The sequence below is a fragment of the Cibotium barometz genome, chromosome 5 (assembly GCF_041138505.1).
Source record: "Cibotium barometz isolate CiBa-2024 chromosome 5, ASM4113850v1, whole genome shotgun sequence".
NCBI lineage: Eukaryota > Viridiplantae > Streptophyta > Polypodiopsida > Cyatheales > Cibotiaceae > Cibotium > Cibotium barometz.
The window spans coordinates 52273391-52293432 of NC_141050.1; the positions used below are offsets into that span (position 1 = coordinate 52273391).

Consider the following 20042-nt stretch of genomic DNA (forward strand, 5'->3'; position numbering starts at 1 on the left):
AATGTTCATCGAAGGGGAGTCCTTAACTGATCGTTGGACGGATGAATGACTTGTTTACGATGAAAATCTGAAGGTCTGTATGAATGAATGGATCATCCACACTTTTTGATAGCTTCTATGTTTGTATGAATGAATGGATCATCCACACTTTTTGATAGCTTCTATGTTTATGTTTTTTTCCTTAAAAACATGTTTCTTGTTTACAGCTCATCGTCTATGAAGACGGTTTCATTTGTTGAGGCAAAGGCTCATGCATTGGAGGATTGGGAAAGGATTCAGCCCTTGGAGAATACATAAAATCCTTCAAACTGCCACACTTTGTTATATATCACCAAAAGTTTTGAGAGAATGCAATTTTTCCATTGTTTGTAATCAAGACTTTGTCTAGACATCTTGGGGGCTTTCCATTGTATGCAAGTTTTCTTGTTCCATTCATTTGTTGGCTGATCAACTCAGGAATTGATGTATGATAAAACACCTAAAACAATGTTTCATGATGTTCTTTCTTGACATCTACACATCTCAATAGATAATATTAACAGGCTATGTAGAAAAAAAATGTGAAGTTAATGATATAATGTGATTTATCTCATATATTTGCTTCAGACTGCTGCACACTAAAATATTGAGGTTTATCATCCTTGGTACTTGTATATCAAGTGCTCTATTCATTAGTGTTATTGTTACTATTTGCACCTTTTTTTGTTTGATAATCTCACATTCATCAATCTTGATGATAAATTTAAGCAGATCTCCTATCCAGGGATTTCATTAACGTCTTCACAATTTCGTGATCACGTTAACAAAACCTATTGTTAACATATTAAAACTTGTGATCACATTGTATATTCACATGACCTGAGCAATGACTTGTCAGAACCCACTAGTCCCGTAACACCTCCGGGCTTTTAGCTTTCCCGGCGGGCCCGCCGGGATACCATATATCCCAGCGGGCCCGCCGGGAAAACAAAAGAACCCCGGCGGGGTTATGCTCTGTATATAAACACTGCCCGACACCCATCGTGGAACCTTTGGGGAGATAGTCCTTGTTTTGGGGGCGTGATATCTCTCCTCAAAGTACTTGTAGAGCTCTCGAGTTGCTAGAAGTGTCCTCTTGGGAAGAACGTCCTTATCTTAGGGGCTGTCGTCTTTCCTAGTAGGCACTCCTAAGGCTATTGAGCCACTTGTCCTTAGTTCTTTGAATTGGGGGCAGGGTGTGGTTCGTAGCTAATACTTGCGGAGATTTAGGGACAAATTTGGAGTCATTCAGCTTTGCATTTGAGCTATGTAGGTAATCTACCTCATTCTGCTTTATGAATGGTTGGATGGAGCCAAGAGTCCTGCTTAGGGGCTTGTATTGGTTCTTGATACTTGATATAGTTTAGAGTAGACAAGGGTCTATTGTCCTATACTAGAGTATTGGGCAAGCATAGATCTTTGATTTTCTTTGTGAATGTTAGAGAAGGTCTATTGTCCTATACTAGAGTATTGGGCAAGCATAGATCTTTGATTGTGTAAAGTATCCTTAATTGGGTACAAAAGGCATCCTTCATTGGGGGTGCAATGTGCATGATAGTTTCGAAGTAGTTTTGTAGTAAGACCTTGCAAGATAGTTTGAAGTAGTTTTGTGTTATGTGATGATCTTTTGTATTTATCAAGATAGTTTCGAAGTACTTTGTCTGCTAATGTATGTTTTGTAATACGTGAGGAACTGTTGTTTTTTCATTTGTGTATTCATTGTTATATGCTTGGTTGAATAGGTTATTTGTTCAGATGGAGGACAATGTTGGATCCAGTGATACCTCCAATAGAGTCCAAATTTCAAATAGTAGGAAAAAAAAGGCACCTGGGATAGAGTGGCAATATGCAATTAACGTTGGTGATCGATTCATAGATTGGGAGTGTAAGCTATGCCATGTAGTAAAATCAGGTGGGGCGCCTCAACTAAGAGAACACTTTTTAGGCAGACCGAAGAAAAAGTCATGTACCCACCCCTCTGCACCTGTAGTGGCCAAACGCATAAGAGAAGAAATTCAAAAGAAAGATTCAAGAAAACATGACACTCCTACCGTTAATGTATCAAGGCAGCAAGAACACTGTTGTTCTAATCATCAAACTCCCGCTACATCGCCTACTTGTACCCCGAACGGCAATGTGCAACCAAAAAGTAATCTACCCAGTGCATCTTCCTGCAAGCGAAACTTTGACGTAGGAAATATACCCATGCGTCAAACTTCATTGCAAGAAAGCCTACGTCAAGGTCGACTCGATGATGCATAACTCGCCCTTGCTGAAGCGATTTACTTTTCTGGGAGTGCTATGATGATGGTGGACAGTGAGCATTGGAAGAGAGCATGGAAGAAAATTGGTGAGTTTGGACCAGGGTTTTCACCGCCTACGTACCATGCTATGCGAAATGATCTATTAGAGAAATGTTATGCGCAAGTAAAATAACGTGTACAAAGAATAATTCTTAGCAATATAGAGCTTTCTGGATGTAGTATAGTAAGTGATGGATGGTCTAATGTACAAAGAAAACCATTAATAAATATAATGGTTATTTCACCTAGAGGTGAGACTTTCATCCGTGCCGTGGATTCAGCTGGTTCAATCAAAACTGGGGCTTACATTGCTCAAGTCATTAGCTCTGTGATAGAGGAAGTGGGTGCCAAAAATGTAGTCCAAGTCGTCATGGACAATGCAAAAAATTACAAAAATGCATCCAAAATCCTACAGCGACAATATCCACATGTTTTTCCGGTAGGCTGTAATACTCATAGTTTGAATCTTGTATTAAAAGATTGGTATAAAAGTGATGATACCAAATGGTTTGCCTAAATCGTCGACACTGCTCGCGCCAGCTTGTGAGATTCATGCTCAAGAGCCAGAGAGTGTTAGATATTTTTCGACCTCGCATGTCAGTTATGTTAAAGCTTCCAGCGGAGACTAGGTTTTGCACTCACTTTTACACTTTTGAGTCTCTTCTTAGAAATAAAGATGCAGTTTGCGAAACATTTACATGCATGGCATTTCATGACTGGGAGAACACTCAACTTGAAAAAGTGAAAGAGAAAATCAAAGTCTTGAAGGCAGCGCTTACGAGAAGAAGTTGGTGGAACAGTGTGATGGATGCATACCATGTAATGATGCCTGTTATGTATGCCGTACGAAGTCTTGATCAAAGAGCGCCTAATCTCGGGAAAGCATGGATGCAATGGTGGACTGTCCAGCGGAGTTTGGAATGTCCTGAGAAATTAGAGCATTCAGTGGTGGAAAAGCAATGGCGTGTACCATTCTCCAGTAGACAAAGAAAAGTTCTATTGAAGTACTTTCATGCTAGATGGATTGGAGCGCATTCACCACTACACAGTGCTGCTTACATGTTAGATCATGAATATTGGAATATGGATTTGATGTCCAACGTTGAGGTGGTGCAAGATTTTTATAAAGTGGTAAACACTTTCTATAATAATGTTGATGATCGTGTAAAGTGCATAAAGGAGATGACCTCATTTCGATTGAAAGAGGGTTTATTTTCCAACTCCCTTGTTCAACAAATGGCTAAAGAGCAACCTGCATGAAAGTTGTGGATGATGAATGGTGGTGAGCATTATGCTTTATTGCGCAACCTTGCGATGAAGATTCTAAGTCAGTGCTCTTCAAACTCATGCTCAGAAAGAAACTGGAGCATGTACAAATATATTCACAGTACTATTTGCAATCGACTTCTTGCAGATCGAGCAGATAAACTTGTTTACATGTATTGCAATGAAAAGATCTTGCGAGACATTGAAAGCGAAGAGTATAAAGAAGATATGCCCATATGGATGTACAATTGTGATGATGTAGTAGACGAGAACTTTGATGTTGGACGCACGTTGTGCACCACCCTTGAGATAGAAGACAATTTAGACATTGACTTAGATGAGCTTAATTTAGCAGACGAGAGAGTAAACGGTGAAAGAATTTTGGAGCAAGATACTGACATAGAGGAAGAAGTCATTTCATTAATTTCATAAAAAGTACTTGTACAAATGATCGTATTTGGAGAAAATATCAATACAAAAGTAGGATTTGTCTTTCTTAGCTTTCATCTTGAAATAAATTACAAATTGCACTAGGAGTTGCATCTAAAGGTCCTGGTGGTTTATATTCGCTAGCCATACCGAACACTGTATAAATACCTTGATTTATTAGGACATTGCACAATGCACATGTGGAAGTATTTTGCATTTGCCTCACTAAACATATTAAGTGGTAGTAGTGTCCACAGGGTAGTATATACTGGCCGCTCCACCCATCGAATACTTTGTAACATACAGGACATTGGGGGGTGGAGGAACTAGTAGCCTCAGCAGAAACTCCCACAAGATCAGGATGTATCAAAAAATGAGAGATGTGGTTTCCTTGGCGCACAGGAGCAATACGTGAAGAGATGGTCTGTACATCTTGGCTGATCTTTGTGAGCTGCTCTTTAATCCCTCTATTGGCCGGGGGAGGAGTTGACGCTTGAGATAATCGCTCAGCTTCTTTCTCCTTCTCTACCAGGTGTGCCCCTAAGCTTTCTTTGACCTTGTTTAACTCCAATCTCTTTAATGAAAAGATGCAAGGAAGAAGAGAGCTTGAGCTCTTGCAAGCACACACACTCACACAAACCATAGAAGAGAACACACAAGGTGAGCGGCTAAAAAATCTTCTTCTTCTTCACAAAAAAAAAGAGGTCTACAAAGAAGATAAAGTAACTAACACACATAATAGAGTATATACAGGCGGTCCATAATGTGAACACGCTAAGAGGAGTGGGTAGATGTGGACTAGCTGGTGTAGTCTAGCTGTAGAATCTTTGGCGAAGATATGTTGATGCAAAGTACTAAACCCGCCAGTGATATAAATGTCGAACGGTCATGCAGGCGACTCGTGAATGTCAGCTCATGTTGAGAGTGCCCTCCACCATAAGAGCAAGTTCTTCCCTTGTGAATGTCACTGTCTCTTCACGTATGTCGTGGGTGTTGACAGTGGCCTCTCTGGAGACGAAGTCCACTGGAGTTTCTAGGATAAATTGTGCATATAGCATCTTAGCAAAATAGAGTGGAGCGTCGGCGTTATGGAGACGACGACCGTACACCTCCAAGAAAATGCACTCGGCATTAGTTTTGATATCATTGTGAGTGCAACGTGAAATCTTCCATCTTCCCTTCTTAATCTCGCCATCTGGACATGGCCATATTTCCTTTATCATCTCTGTGGTTACGCGTTTGTTTATGTCTTTCCATTGGGCATAAGTAAGATTTGTCCATTTCGACAACCTACATGCTGTTCTTGTAGCTTCGCGGGCTGTCAGGCCATGTGCAAGGGCCTTCATTCGCTCATATGCCTTCTTGGCTAACTCTTGATGCTCGTTTGCTTGCGCCTCTGCCATATCTACATGAACATAAATGACTTTAGGATTTTAATGAACTGTAAAGATCAACGTAAGATAAATTGACCATTACCCTCAAAAACTTAAAGTTTAACACCACGAGAGGAGATATGTATTGCAAAGACTCAATGAGAAATATCCACTTGACTCCAAAAATACTTCAAGCAATGCGCGCACATCAAATTTTGAAGAGAAAACATAAACTTAAACACCACAAGAGGAGAGAGATATTGCAAAGACTCAATGAGATAATATTTCAAACAATGGACACATCAAATTTTGAAGAGAGAAACAAAGTGCCATTCTTGAAACTTAATCTCCTGATACTGTATCATTACAAAATTGGGGTGAATGACACCGATAGCTCTACAAGAGGACGTTGTGCCCTCGTTGGGTCAGTATTTAGTGATCTAAAAAATTCAACTACTTGCAAAATTGATTTTCGCTCATCGCGATTAGGCAGAAACATCCAATTTTTGACTCTATGAATAATAGTATCCATGGTAACTTTGTCATAAGAACTATTATCCATCCACAACTCTTGTACTTTCTGCCAAAAGTCATATAAAGTTTGTAATAAATATCCCAAGGCAAAAACATCAGATGCAGGAGTGTATGCATCTGCCAAAAACGGATCATAAAGCTCCGGGGCTATCCACGGCCGTTTATTTCGCTCTCTATCTGCGTAGGAGACCGCCAGTGCCACCTTCTCAGGGTTCTTGTCTGCTTCAAATACAAAATTGAGAGACACCCATTTTTTGGGCGCTCTCAGCAGTAACCCCCAATCGATAATACCTATGCGTGGCTTCAACTCTTCTGTAAAATCCAACACTACATTGAATGGATGTAGGTCGGTATGTACAATTCTTGCCAGATGTGCTGCCGCTAGGCCTTCCACCAGGGCATGCAAAATATGTGGCATGGTTATTACTATTTGTTTTATTTTAGAAAGTTCTAGATGACTTAAAGGAATATTATCGGGCGGGGGTTGTCTCCATCCTCGATCCAAACGAAAAATTGCTCTGGTGAACTCACTGAATCTGAAGGGAACCTTCAGAAGAGTATCACCAAGCAAGCCGCCATTATAGTACGGGAAAATAGTGATCCAAGGAGATTCTTTTGTGAAGGCAATACACCTGACAATCGATGGGTGTAGAACCTGCATGCCCTGCTCTGCTTGGAAGCTCTCGAACTTGGCGCTGCCTTCTCCTTTGTAGTGCTTTCCGCAAAAAGTAATGTGCTCCGACAAAAATGATATACCTTTAACTGTATACTCTTTTACTGTGCCAAAAACACCAGAGCCTATTGTTCGCCCTTCGAACAGAGCCTCGTGCGGGATGCCAATGAGGTGTGTGCACAAAGAATTGTAGATGGTACGATAAATGACACCTGTACCACTTGCATCTGCCTGGCTGGACGTTGCAGTGACGTCCTGGGCAATGCGCACTCTTTTGGGGAGGGACTCTGCATCCAACGCCTTCATGCGCTTGCTCTTGGCTCTTTGCTCGCTCCATACAACGTCCCATAACTGTAGACGTTGCATATTAGCTTCAGGCGGGGCAGCATCTCTAAGATCACTGCATGCTACACGCATGCTCCCCAAAATGGTTCGTGTTATATGTTGATGGTTGAAATCTGCTATCTTCTGTCTATCAAGCAACTCAGCGTTGCCTCCGCTTCGAAGCCGACGCTGTGCATTTTCCCATATCTGGTCTATTAGATCTCGCATGAGTATCTCAGACTCATTGATCTTTTTGACGACATCATCAGCACATTGTGACACTGTGATGACTGCTTCAATGCGAATTGCTCGTAGAACGATTTTACGCTCTTCAGGGAAAAGCATGTTGGTCGTCTTTGTAAATCTAGCAAATATCACTAAACACAAAAAAATAGAATATCAAACATTACTGAAATCAACATCAAGCAAACGTGAGAGAACAGCAACAAGTGTATCATTACTTATCAATGTTCAAATCAAATAATTTTAATGAACTCAACATCATCCAATACATCATCAAACGTGAGAGAACAGCAACAAGTGTATCATTACTTATCAATGATCAAACAAAAACGGAATATCAAACAATATTACTGAACTCAACATCATGCAATACATTATCGAACGTGAGACAACCGCAACAAGTGCATTATTACTTATCAAGTGTATACATTATCGAACGAGAGAGAGAGAGAGAGATGGGGAGGAAGAGAGAGAGGTGTGACAGATAGAGAGAGAGGGAACATTAGATGACATTTTTAATAGTTTTGTGAGTTCCTAAAGAGAGGAAAATAATGTTTTGTAATCCTAAAGCACTCCTCATCTACACACCTATCGTGATAGAGAGAGAGAGATGTGAAGTGTATCATGAGAGAGAGAGAGAGAGAGAGAGAGAGAGAGAGAGAGAGAGAGAGAGAGAATTGTGAAGTGTATCATGAGAGAGAGAGAGAGAGAGAGAGAGAGAGAGAGAGAGAGAGGAAGAGAGAGTTGTGACAGATAGAGAGAAGAAACATTAGATGACATTTTTAATGTTTTTGTGAGTTCCTAAAGAGGAAAATAATGTACTGTTTTAATTTTTAAGTAAATAGAGGGAGAAAAAAGAAATTATTAGGAATTATGTATATTTTAAGAGAAAAAAAAAAGAAATCCTTATCTACACATCTATCGTGTTGTGAAGTGTATCATGAGAGAGAGAGAGAGAGAGAGAGAGAGAAAGAGTTGTGAAGTGTATCATGAGAGAGAGAGAGGGGGGGGGGGTAGGAATACCAAATCAATCATTCACAAACTCATAATGCCCTCTCTCTTTCCCTCTCCCTCTCTCTCTCATTCCCTCTCCCTCTCTCTCTCTATTCCCTCCCTCTCTCCCTCTCTATATTTATGTATGTAGAGAGAGTGGGAGAGGGAAAATAAGGATCGATCCTGCCAATCTCTCTCACGCTTTCTTGTAACTAGCCCCCCTCTCCCCCGCTTTCTTATCCCCCCCCCTTCGATCTCTCCCTCTTCCTTATGCTTAATCTCTCTGTCTCTCGCTTTCTATCTACATCTCATTCTATATCTTTCAACTTCTCTATATGCAGATTTCCTAATTCATTACGTTAAGTAGAGGAGAGATTGATTACCACATAATTAGCATCCCAAGACCTTATCAAAATTGATGGGATGTATAAAGAGATTCTCTTTGTTTTGGTTTAATCTCTCTTACATAGGCTGATTACTACATGATTAGGATCCCAAAACTCTCTGCAAAGCTTCTAGGGACTTCTTCTGATTCCCACACCATAACAAAACACACAAAAACCTCTTTCCTCCACTAAAACTACCACTACCAGCTAAGTTGTGAGTTCAATAACACAGGCCCTTTAAGTTAACATGTATTCAATGGTTTATTGGAAATTTTTGGGCTATCGGATCAAGATTTGAATCAAGTGTTGAGGTTTAAAGCCACCTTTATGCATAAAATCACCTTTCTTGAAGTGAAACCACCCTTTTTCTCCCAAAGCCACCTTCATGAATTCAATTCCTTTCCATAATCCATCCGTATGGATGAATTTAGTTTATCAAGGAGATCATTGGTCCAATATTACAATTACTAAGCTCTTTATCTGCTCAAATCACATATTCAAAGGCTCACAAAATCTTGCAAATCCACGCTACGAAAATTCAGCCTAACGGTTTGTGCTACCTTATGCTTAAGATTAGGCTTAATAAAGCCTAGGCTAAGTACCCAAGATATAAGCTATATTAAATAGCTTTTCTTTCAAGCTTTACGATTGAGCTTTTAACCTTTCAACTCTTCATAAATCAAGCTTCAAAGCCCATGCTTTTTCAAGTGAAATAAAGGCTACAAAAACCCCTTTTTGCTAAAAAATTTAAATTCTGCACCAAAGAGTTTCAAAATTTTAAACACACTTGATCCAAAGAGGATGGGTTTGTGTTATTGCTTTTGGATTTGCCTTTATTATAGGCAGTCTACCACTCTTTGGGATCCTTGACATCTAAAACAAGCAAGAGGAGCTCTCCTCGGGCCATTAATGTCTCGTGGGCTTTAAGCTACGCTATTTGCATATCCCACATCATTGGTCCTCGTTTTCTTGAATGGCATTCACTTCTAGGTGGGCTCTCAATGCCTAAATCTGGATAGTCTACATAGAATTCCGATGTTCTAGGGGATTCATCTAGAATGTTCTAGCCTAGCCCTACTTTTGTTGGGCCTACGCCATAACCCTTGGTGCTACTTCATGTTATTCTTATGAGGAAGACTTTCATACGACACTGACTATGCAAAAATTCGTTAGTGGTGTGGCTGGTGTGATGGTAGATGGACTTGGAGTTGGAGGCTTATGTGGGAGTCATCTCACTAATCAACTGATCTATGCCACACTTGATGCACCATCTATCCAAAGAGGATGGGTTTGTGTTACTGCTTTTGGATTTGCCTTTATTATAGGCAGTCTACCACTCTTTGGGATCCTTGACATCTAAAACAAGCAAGAGGAGCTCTCCTTGGGCCATTAATGTCCCGTGGCCTTTAAGCTACGCTATTTGCATATCCCACATCATTGGTCCTAGTTTTCTTGAATGGCATTCACTTCTAGGTGGGCTCTCAATGCCTAAATCTGGATAGTCTACATAGAATTCCGACGTTCTAGGGGATTCATCTAGAATGTTCTAGCCTAGCCCTACTTTTGTTGGGCCTACGCCATAACCCTTGGTGCTACTTCATGTTATTCTTATGAGGAAGACTTTCATACGACACTGACTATGCAAAAATTCGTTAGTGGTGTGGCTGGTGTGATGGTAGATGGACTTGGAGTTGGAGGCTTATGTGGGAGTCATCTCACTAATCAATTGATCTATGCCACACTTGATACACCATCTATCCAAAGAGGATGGGTTTGTGTTACTGCTTTTGGATTTGCCTTTATTATAGGCAGTCTACCACTCTTTGGGATCCTTGACATCATTCACTTCTAGGTGGGCTCTCAATGCCTAAATCTGGATAGTCTACATAGAATTCCGATGTTCTAGGGGATTCATCTAGAATGTTCTAGCCTAGCCCTACTTTTGTTGGGCCTACGCCATAACCCTTGGTGCTACTTCATGTTATTCTTATGAGGAACGACACTGACTATGCAAAAATTTGTTAGTGGTGGCTGGTTGTGATGGTAGATGGACTTGGAGTTGGAGGCTTATGTGGGAGTCATCTCACTGATCAACTGATTTATGCCACCACACACTTGATACACCATCTATCCAAAGAGGATGGGTTTGTGTTACTGCTTTTGGATTTGCCTTTATTATAGGCAGTCTACCAGTCTTTGGGATCCTTGACATCTAAAACAAGCAAGAGGAGATCTCCTCGGGCCATTAATATCCCGTGGCCTTTAAGCTACGCTATTTGCATATCCCACATCATTGGTCCTCGTTTTCTTGAATGGCATTCACTTCTAGGTGGGCTCTCAATGCCTAAATCTGGATAGTCTACATAGAATTCCGATGTTCTAGGGGATTCATCTAGAATGTTCTAGCCTAGCCCTACTTTTGTTGGGCCTACGCCATAACCCTTGGTGCTACTTCATGTTATTCTTATGAGGAAGACTTTCATACGACACTGACTATGCAAAAATTCGTTAGTGGTGTGGCTGGGTGTGATGGTAGATGGACTTGGAGTTGGAGGCTTATGTGGGAGTCATCTCACTAATCAACTAATCTATGCCACCACACACTTGATACACCATCTATCCAAAGAGGATGGGTTTGTGTTATTGCTTTTGGATTTGCCTTTATTATAGGCAGTCTACCACTCTTTGGGATCCTTGACATCTAAAACAAGCAAGAGGAGCTCTCCTCGGGCCATTAATATCCCGTGGCCTTTAAGTTACGCTATTTGCATATCCCACATCATTGGTCCTGGTTTTCTTGAATGGCATTCACTTCTAGGTGGGCTCTCAATGCCTAAATCTGGATAGTCTACATAGAATTCTGATGTTCTAGGGGATTCATCTAGAATGTGTCAATATTAACCAGCCTCATTGGCATGGTTCTTGGCGGGGTTGGCTATATGGGTAACACTGAAGTTGGAACATCTGATGTTCTATATGGGTTTCTCACAAGTGTTTAGCTCATTGCTACACGAGTAATGTTTGATCTAGCACATTAGATGGGGTGGCTAAAGCTAATAGCTAAGAGATAAACATTAGATGGGGTGGCTAAAGCTAATAGCTAATAGCTAAGAGTTGTCTCGATAATGTGGGTTCTCCTGTCATTCTTGCCATTCGTTGTGCATGGTAGCAGTGAGATGATTCATGATTTCCATAACCCCTATAATACATGCACCATTGGTTTCCTCTCGCTTTCAAGACTTGACACTCATGCACCATGTGATTAATTCTGCAAACTACACACCGTCATTTCCCATCTGGGAGCTAAATGTGGATGGCCTATCTCCCTACTAGGAGGGAGTGGCTTTCCACACTTCTTCTAGCCCTTTGATCACGGCCTTTGTAATGTCTATACTGCACTCTTGGGATCTTCAGTTTTTCTAGTGTCCTAGCTTTTTTGATACTGGTTCCATCTTGACCAATGGGTCTATTCTTCTACTTTGGAAAGGGATGCTTGTAACATTATCATCAAAATCTATCATACCTAGGCAACACTTCACTAACATCATGTGCCTTCGGACGTGTACAATGCATCATGTAATTGTTTGCCATCTAAAGAATAATGAGACAAGCCTAGTTTCGCTCTGTTTTTCCTTAGCAGGGCATCTAAAGTTCAAGTTCTTAAGGCAGTTTATACAATCTCTTATTGACTCATATTCAAGCTGCTTGAATTGATACAACCATGTAATACGGTTGTGCTTAACACCAGTCTTCAAAAAGCCTATAGTAAATGCTAGCTTGAAGTCCTCCATGGTCCCTCTTTGTGAATCTTTCAACATTTGGAACCACAATAAAGTATTTCCTTCTAAGGTCAATCCAAAGATTCAATCTTAGTTCTGGAATCAATCACTCTCAACCGTAAAAATTTGTCTAAATGTAGGTGGTTGTAGGGATCCCCTGATTCGTCAAACTTAAACACTAACTTGGATATATAAAAGGATCTAATCCTCGGATGGTCATGATCCTACTCGTCTCTCATTCCTCTAGGTGGCCTAACCACCATCTGAATGGCATCTAGCACTCTTGTCATTTTGCTCTGGGAATACAAGCTCATGCTCTAGGTTTTGGAGGCTCGACACTTAGCGTTGCTGGAGCCATTGGGGCTACATATCTTGGTTCAGTTTTGGAGGGTACTGGTGCATAGGCTTGTCTTGTGTACCCATCATCTAGTAAAGGTTCTGGGAGCATATTAGCCATATGTGTCATTGGGTATCCCACCATTGGTCTCCCACTAGCTACTACTGGTAGGCTTATAGCTCTCTGTTGGTGACTATCTGGTCTTTGAATTTCCCATGCTCTTGGAGCTGGTACTATGGGCTCTAAGGGAGTGGCTACCCTTGCTCTCTCGAGGGTACTCCCTCTCTTCAAACGGCACTATTTTCCCTTCCTTAATCATGTCTAATAAAGAGGAATCCAAATTTTGATGTCCTGTCTACAACCGTAGAACTAGAATTCTTGCTCTTCTCGCTGGTACTGCCTTTTGTTGAAGTGACTTCCTTGGGAGGTTCTTCCTTATCTTCCTCTTACTGTCCTTACACTTTGGTAGAGGCTACGGGTCCTGCCTAGACCTTTCAGTATTCCTTGCCTCCTAAGAAAGTCTTGGGATATATGTGTTACCTTCTTCATCTCGACCTAAGTCATTTAATCTGTGGGCTTGTTGGTAACCCTTTCTCACTAGGGGTGCTTCAGGAATCATAATGAAAGTCCCTAGAAATATTTGTGATAGTGTAGAGGTTGCCTGAGGCATCCTCATTTTGCGTTATTCCCCTCATCGACTCTAAGCCTCCTTATGAAGAATCTCTTAATAACATTTGGAAGCTAGGTCCCTGTTTGAAGCTTCTTACACTCTCATAGACCTTTCTATCTCAGCGGCCATGGCTAAAGGTCTAACCCCTTCAATGTTCCATGTCGGGATGTACATCATCCCGTCAGTCCTGTCAGAATCCAGATAGAACTCCTTGTTCCCATTAACCGTCAATACCACTAGTCATGGGTTGTCCAAGAGGTTTGGGTCAATTCTGTCCAATGACGATATTGGCCATCTCTCTAAGAGTATCATGTTTGCATCAATGAAGATTGAAACTTGGTTAGTTATATGGAAGCCATAGCATTGTAAAACGTACGCTTCAATTTGCCCATATGTGTTATTGGCATAGCCTCTAACTTGTTCACTCATGGCTCTTCTCTCACCCGTTAGTCTTACGGCTTAAGGCCTTTCGAGGACACTCCTATAAACGTTCCACGCTCTCATTCCGTCCATTTCTGTGTTTGGACGTTGAATTGGGCTAATGTCTCAGGATCTCGATCTGGTATCCGCCGTTATGAAGGATTTCTAGTCTACTTCTGAATGAACTTACTTAGTTCTTTATTTTTATTTTTTTATCTATATTTATTTATTTATATTTGAATGGAACCATCAATGAGAGGAAATTGTTGTCCTTGTAAAACTTCATCTTTGATGAAACTAGTTGGGAACCCATGCTTCGCAAGTCTTTTGTGGCTTCCAAAATCAAATTCTACCCAAACCTCCAAATTCTTACCACTTTGAAGGTTTGTGAAACTCTTCTTTAAGATAATAAATATAGTGACATGCTAGAGATATAAACCGGATGGATAAAGGTTGGGAGCATTTAAGCCTATAATACTCGGAAGGTGGTAATTTATCTGTTTAGATATTGCCTTGAGAGAGGAGCCGTCTACTAGTTCTATAATGCCGCCTCGTCCCAGTGCTTGCAAAGTGCATAGATGAAGCAAGTGTGATTAACGATTTTCTCATCATTAATTTTAAAAAATCTGGTTTTGTAGTAGATGGTATCAAACAAAACGCACAAAATTCCATTGGCAAGCAAACGGATCAAAATGAGCGCAAACTGAAAAAACAATTAATGTTTGCAAACTCAGAAAACATTTAATGTTTTTTGAAGCCATTTTTTATAGTTGGTTTCTGCAATTCCTTGAAAGAATTTGAGATAATTGTCACGCTCCATCAATCTTTCTTCATTCTTCCTTTTCCTCGCATTTTGTACTAGCTACTGTCGCTTGTGTAGTTAGTGTTGGGCCGCTGTGGTGAATTAATCAAGCTGCAATCTGCAAGGTTAAGGCAAATGGGTCTTCAATCCACTCTCTCTTAACGCAAATGGGTATTAACAAGGATGTAATTTTATGTATTAACAACTGTCCAAGTTACACATAGCCCAGCATCTATCAATGCCTTACTTCATGCCCCTTTCTCATCTAAAGTATACATATATATCACACATATTACAAGCCTCCTTTATCAATTTAAAAAAAATCAACTTTTCCCTAGATAGATGTGTTCGATCCGTTCAAATTAATTTTATTCCTCCCAAAATCTGAATAATTTATCTTCGATTTTGGTTAGATTGTTATTTAGCAAATCCATTCCTCAATAAATAATTGGTTAAGTAATGTACAGATGCAATTCAGATAGTTCCACATGATTCGCCCTCATTGTTGATTTGTAGTCAGTACATTACATGTTTTGAATTCTATATAATTTCTCAGTTGATGTGCACGAGATTGTATTTTAGTTGCAATGAGTGACAGCCAAACCCTTAAAAAATCTTGGGTTGGTATTTTTGTCCTGCACAAAACTTTGTCCAGAAACACACCCCACGTTTACCATGTCCAGCCCGGCCTACCCTTTTTTTGAACACCCCTAGTGAATCCTCTCTTGCTTTGTGATGCCATCTATGTGGATCGCAACAAATAATATCTGGATGCCCACCAAATTGTTTTAACACCCGTCCTCCCGTCCATCAGGCTCGCCACATTGCCACTGGACTTGCCCCATAAGGCTGCCTGTATATCGGCATATTAAATTATTCTCATTGCCAGCCACATCATGAATTATGTTCGCTATGGTTTTATACTAATTTTCAAGCCATGCACTCAAGGACCATCCCCTTCCCTACTATGTTTTTGGCGGTTGCACATATCTATGCATGCATTCTATACTGCATCGCGTTTAATTTTGATTCAGAAATTGAGATCTTAGGTGCTAAGACTTTCACACCAACTCCCCTTCTTCGTCCTCCAATTTGTCCTTTCCCTTTGCAAATGCTACCTCCCCCAAGCTTCTTATTGGCCAATGCACATTGCTGCATTGTTTCAGCCAACCATGTACATTCAAAGAGTTCATCACATGGGATAAATCACCGAATAGAAAACAGAGGCTACCATAAGCTAAAAGCTGATCAAGGAAACAATAACCACTTGTATGCATGGACCACACATTGAATGGCATGGCATGGCATGGCATGGACTTTCTATGGATGTGTCACCACACTTCTAGCAAGGAGGCCAGCCGGGTAAGCAAGTAAGAGAAATACACAGTTACAGAATACAAGGTCCAAACTTGGCATGCTTTCATACTTAAAGGATTTGCACATATTCACATGCATGGAAAATATCTACTGCACAGCTTCATGCCTTACCACATAGAATGCATGGAGAAACCGTATACAAGTGAGAACACACAAGAAGCAAGATCTTTCATAGCACAAAACTTAAATTGCACAATAACAGAGATAGAAGAATACTATATTACTGAAGTGATACAATAGATGGAAAATCCCCACCCCCGTGTGCTCCTGTGAAGGGAGCTTCAATGGCTCATCTAGAACTACTAAGACAGAGGCTAAATGCTAGTAGAAGCTAGGGAGTAAACTCGCAGTGATGATTGATGAACTCTGTGGAGAAGGAGCTGGCCATGTATCTTATATACGAGGGGCGGCCATGACGTAACCGCGTAGGTCCGCAGTCATTGTCAGTGCCACCATCCGTGGTGTAGACTCGGCACATAAAGATGTGCTAGAAATTGCATAGCACTTGTCCCACCTCCTACGGCCATCCAGGCTCATCTTGGACCCCATTCAGGCCCTGCAATGCCAAGACACGGTGCTCGCCTCTTAGGCCATCTTCCCATGTGAATACAAGGATGTCAGGCGCCGCCAGGGCTGGCGGCTCCTCATATTGGGGGGCGTATAAACATGAGCTAGCCGATGCCTGGACAATACAATATGAGGGTGAAGCATTGATATCCAATAAAAACAAGCCATGAATAAAGACCAAAGAGCGCACAGCTCATAGCATTCATTGTTTAGCATACTCAAATTTGAAGGCACTATCACTATCCTTGCCTCTTTTACCAAGAATTGGCCATTGCAAAGTGCCGAGACATGTGATAGCCCCCAAAAGACCACCATGTCAAGACCTGGGATTGAGTCCCCAGACATACTTGCCCCCCCCCCCCCCCCCCCCCCCCAAAAAAAAAAAAAATTTTTGAAAAAGAAAAAAGAAAGAGTGACCCTGTCTTGAGACATCTAGAATAATGACAGCGACCCATAGCCCCAAGGTCTGGAAAACTAAGTTGAAAGTAGGAGATCACAAAGAGCCCAAAGGAGGCACCCACTATGGCACATGATTCGTGTAGGGTTCTCACAATCTAAACCCTCAAAAGGCAAGATCCTCAATCACCTTTCTAAACCCATAGCATTGAATCCTTATGAAAGGAATATCTGACCAGAAGCTCACAGTACTTTTCCAGCTTCTATTATAGATTGTGTACAAAATGAATGATTTTGGTCTCATGGGTGGTTTTGACCTTTCGTGAACATTAATCACACTTTTTTGTGAATATTAATCATACTTCCTTTCTTCCTTGGGCCCACACAAAGGCCTGTCACACATTATAACTGCACAATATGGTCGCAACAACTCAGTTTATGCTCACAGTTAGGAAAATACATAGTACACGGCACTTCTAACGATGAACACAACAAGTTCAGTTCGACCAGACCACTATCTTGTCAAACATCTGAAAGGCAAAATTGGCTCCCTCACAGTCACTGTACTTGTAACCTTTGCTATAAGCAAGCCAATGAAAACCTCATAAAATCATATGATTTCTTTCATACATAAGATACCCTGGTTTTTCGCAGCACAGAGGGGTCCCTTTTGATTCGATTCCCATAAAGATGGTCATGCTTAAACTCCATAGCATTGCGCTCTTCAGCGTATGATGAATCACGGCTCAAAACTATCAGCTGAACCCTGTAAGTTTGAGTCACACACACAATGTCATCTCATTTGCAAGCACCTTCACAAGCATACATTAAATCAGGCACTACACTATGCCACACACAAGGTGGAGAAGACCGCCTAGAATAACAGTGCCAGTACCTGCCATTACCCTTCTCCATTTTAGACTTTAAAGGCTTTTTCCTATTTACTTCTACAGGAGGAGAGGATTCTGTATTTCTTTCATCCAACTCGGCCCTGCAAGACATCGTCCTGTGATCAGAAGACTGCCATGCATGAATGTTCTTCAAAATTCAACACAAAAAGTCTTGCCATATTCAAGGGCCTCAGATAAACAGAACTCTTACTTTTCACCCGCACTTAAGAATTGCACTATGGTATCATCGAGCAGGCCTTTCACATTTGACTGTTCTGGATCTGTGTCAACCTTGCCCACGGTAAGCTCCTCCGAAGCTGGCACACCTGACTTGCTTGATGCTTTATCATCTTTTCTGCTTGCTGCCCTTTCTTGCCTCCTCTTTTTTACTTCAGCTGCAATCCTGAATACATATCCTAGTATTTTTCATGTGGTTTACAAACTACAGTCTACTTATGAATTCAAGTAATTGATCCTTCTTTTGAAAACTGAGTTACCTTCTGCCACTTGCTCTCTCCTCGCTTCTAAGCTGCTGGGCCATGCTTTTGCCCTGTACCATCAATAGACAACAGACCTTCCATTGGTCAACACTAAGGAGAGCATAGCACGTAAAGGATTTAAAACTTTTAACTCACCTACTGGTAAGATGTGTCATTATATGTCATGGAAAAGTTCAGGTTAAATCCCAGACTCCCAAACAACAATAGAGTCATTAAGGTCCCTCACAATTCTAGGGTCTGCCATACATGAGCACTCAGAAACCTTGCTCTTTCTCTCTGGTGCATTTATAAAAATACATTACTTCAGTACATATAAGCTCTTATTGTGTGCCCTTCAAAAACTGTGCTCTTCATCCAAAAACAAGTCCTCAAATATTGATGAAATACTAATGAAAGTGAAACACTGTTCCAAGGTTAGCCAAAGACTGGTCATATTATGGTCAATGTGGCCAAACTCTGGTTCAAAGCTGGTCAAAGATGAGCAAAATGGTTGGCATTGGTAAACTCTAATCAAATCTGGCACAACACAGTAATACTTAAAGAAGTTGATTTAGTCAAACAAACACACTTTTTACGCAATCTTGCATTGTCCACTATCTGTGAGAAAACAGTATTTTTCTAGCCCTAAAAAAGGATTTTTCTGGGTATTTTGTTTTATTTGGGGTTTTTTTTGTCTTGGCTGCTGGCCTACACCTTTTAGGTTGACCGACCAGCACCCCCCCCCCTTAGTATATATAGCCTTGCCTATCATTCATCATTGGTGTACAACTTCATTGTCATATCCAGTACCATATGGCCACTACACGGGACAGCAGCCCACTCTCTGCTACAAGCCACCGTGGGACAGCAGTCCTCTCTGCTATCATCAGCGTTTACATCTGCTGGTACAGGCCGCCTACATCAGGGTTGACTTCAGTGTTTACATCCTTTTACATCAGCGTTTCAAATCAGGTTTACATCAGCCTGTCATCAGCGCTTACATCTGGGCTGACGTCAGCATTTATCTTCAGCCTTACATCAGCACTTTCATCAGGGCTCGCATCAGTGCTTACATCAGCATATCATCTGCGTTTTACCGCAGCCCATGGAACAGCAGCCCACTATCATCAGCGTTTTTGCCTCACCTCTCACCATTGGGACAGCAGCCCACTCTTTGCTTGGCTTCACCATCGACATCACATCAGGTACGCAGCACCCGTGTCACCAGAGCTTGCACCACTCTGGACGGCAGCCCTCTCTGCTCCTTACCACTTCAGGTACGCAGCGCCCGTGTCACCAGAGCTTGCACCACTCAGGACGGCAGCCCTCTCTTCTCCTCACCACCCTTTAGGTACGCAGCACCCTTGTCATCAAAGCCTGCACCCTTCAGGTACGCAGCACCCTTGTCACCAAAGCTTGCACCACCACCACTCGGGACAGCGGCCCTCTTTGCTCTTCATGTACCACCTCAAGTACAACAACACCCTTGTCATCAGAACCTTCATCACCTCATCTTCCACTGCCACTACCACCTCGGAGTGCCTCTGCATCCACCGATGCGAGCCTTCGACACCGACCACCTCTCGGAGTGCTTTGCCTCACATCAACGCAAGCATTCATCATTGACCGTGCTTCAGCTCCGACATCATCTCTGCTTTTGCACTAGTCTTTCTACTCAGAGTCACCTCACATCAAAGGGCTCTTGTACATATCTTTGCACTCACCCTTATATATATTCACTCACATATTTCATGCTATGTGGTTTTTTCTGATCTCTCGTACA

General features: G+C 41.4%; 1 protein-coding gene across 2 annotated transcripts in view; it reads right to left on the reverse strand.

The window, feature by feature from the left end:
- Positions 1-17308: 17308 nt before the first annotated feature.
- The window catches only part of LOC147638628 (uncharacterized), a 30783-nt gene continuing 28049 nt past the window's right edge, over positions 17309-20042 (reverse strand). For both annotated transcript variants that reach the window (XM_086798552.1, XM_086798551.1), the window contains exons 3-6: positions 18278-18330; positions 17992-18183; positions 17786-17881; positions 17309-17656 (exon numbers count right to left, since the gene is read on the reverse strand). In XM_086798552.1, the coding sequence (XP_086654678.1) occupies positions 17515-17656; positions 17786-17881; positions 17992-18183; positions 18278-18330 (483 nt within the window). In that variant the 3' untranslated portion in view covers positions 17309-17514. The remainder of the gene's footprint in view (positions 17657-17785; positions 17882-17991; positions 18184-18277; positions 18331-20042) is intronic.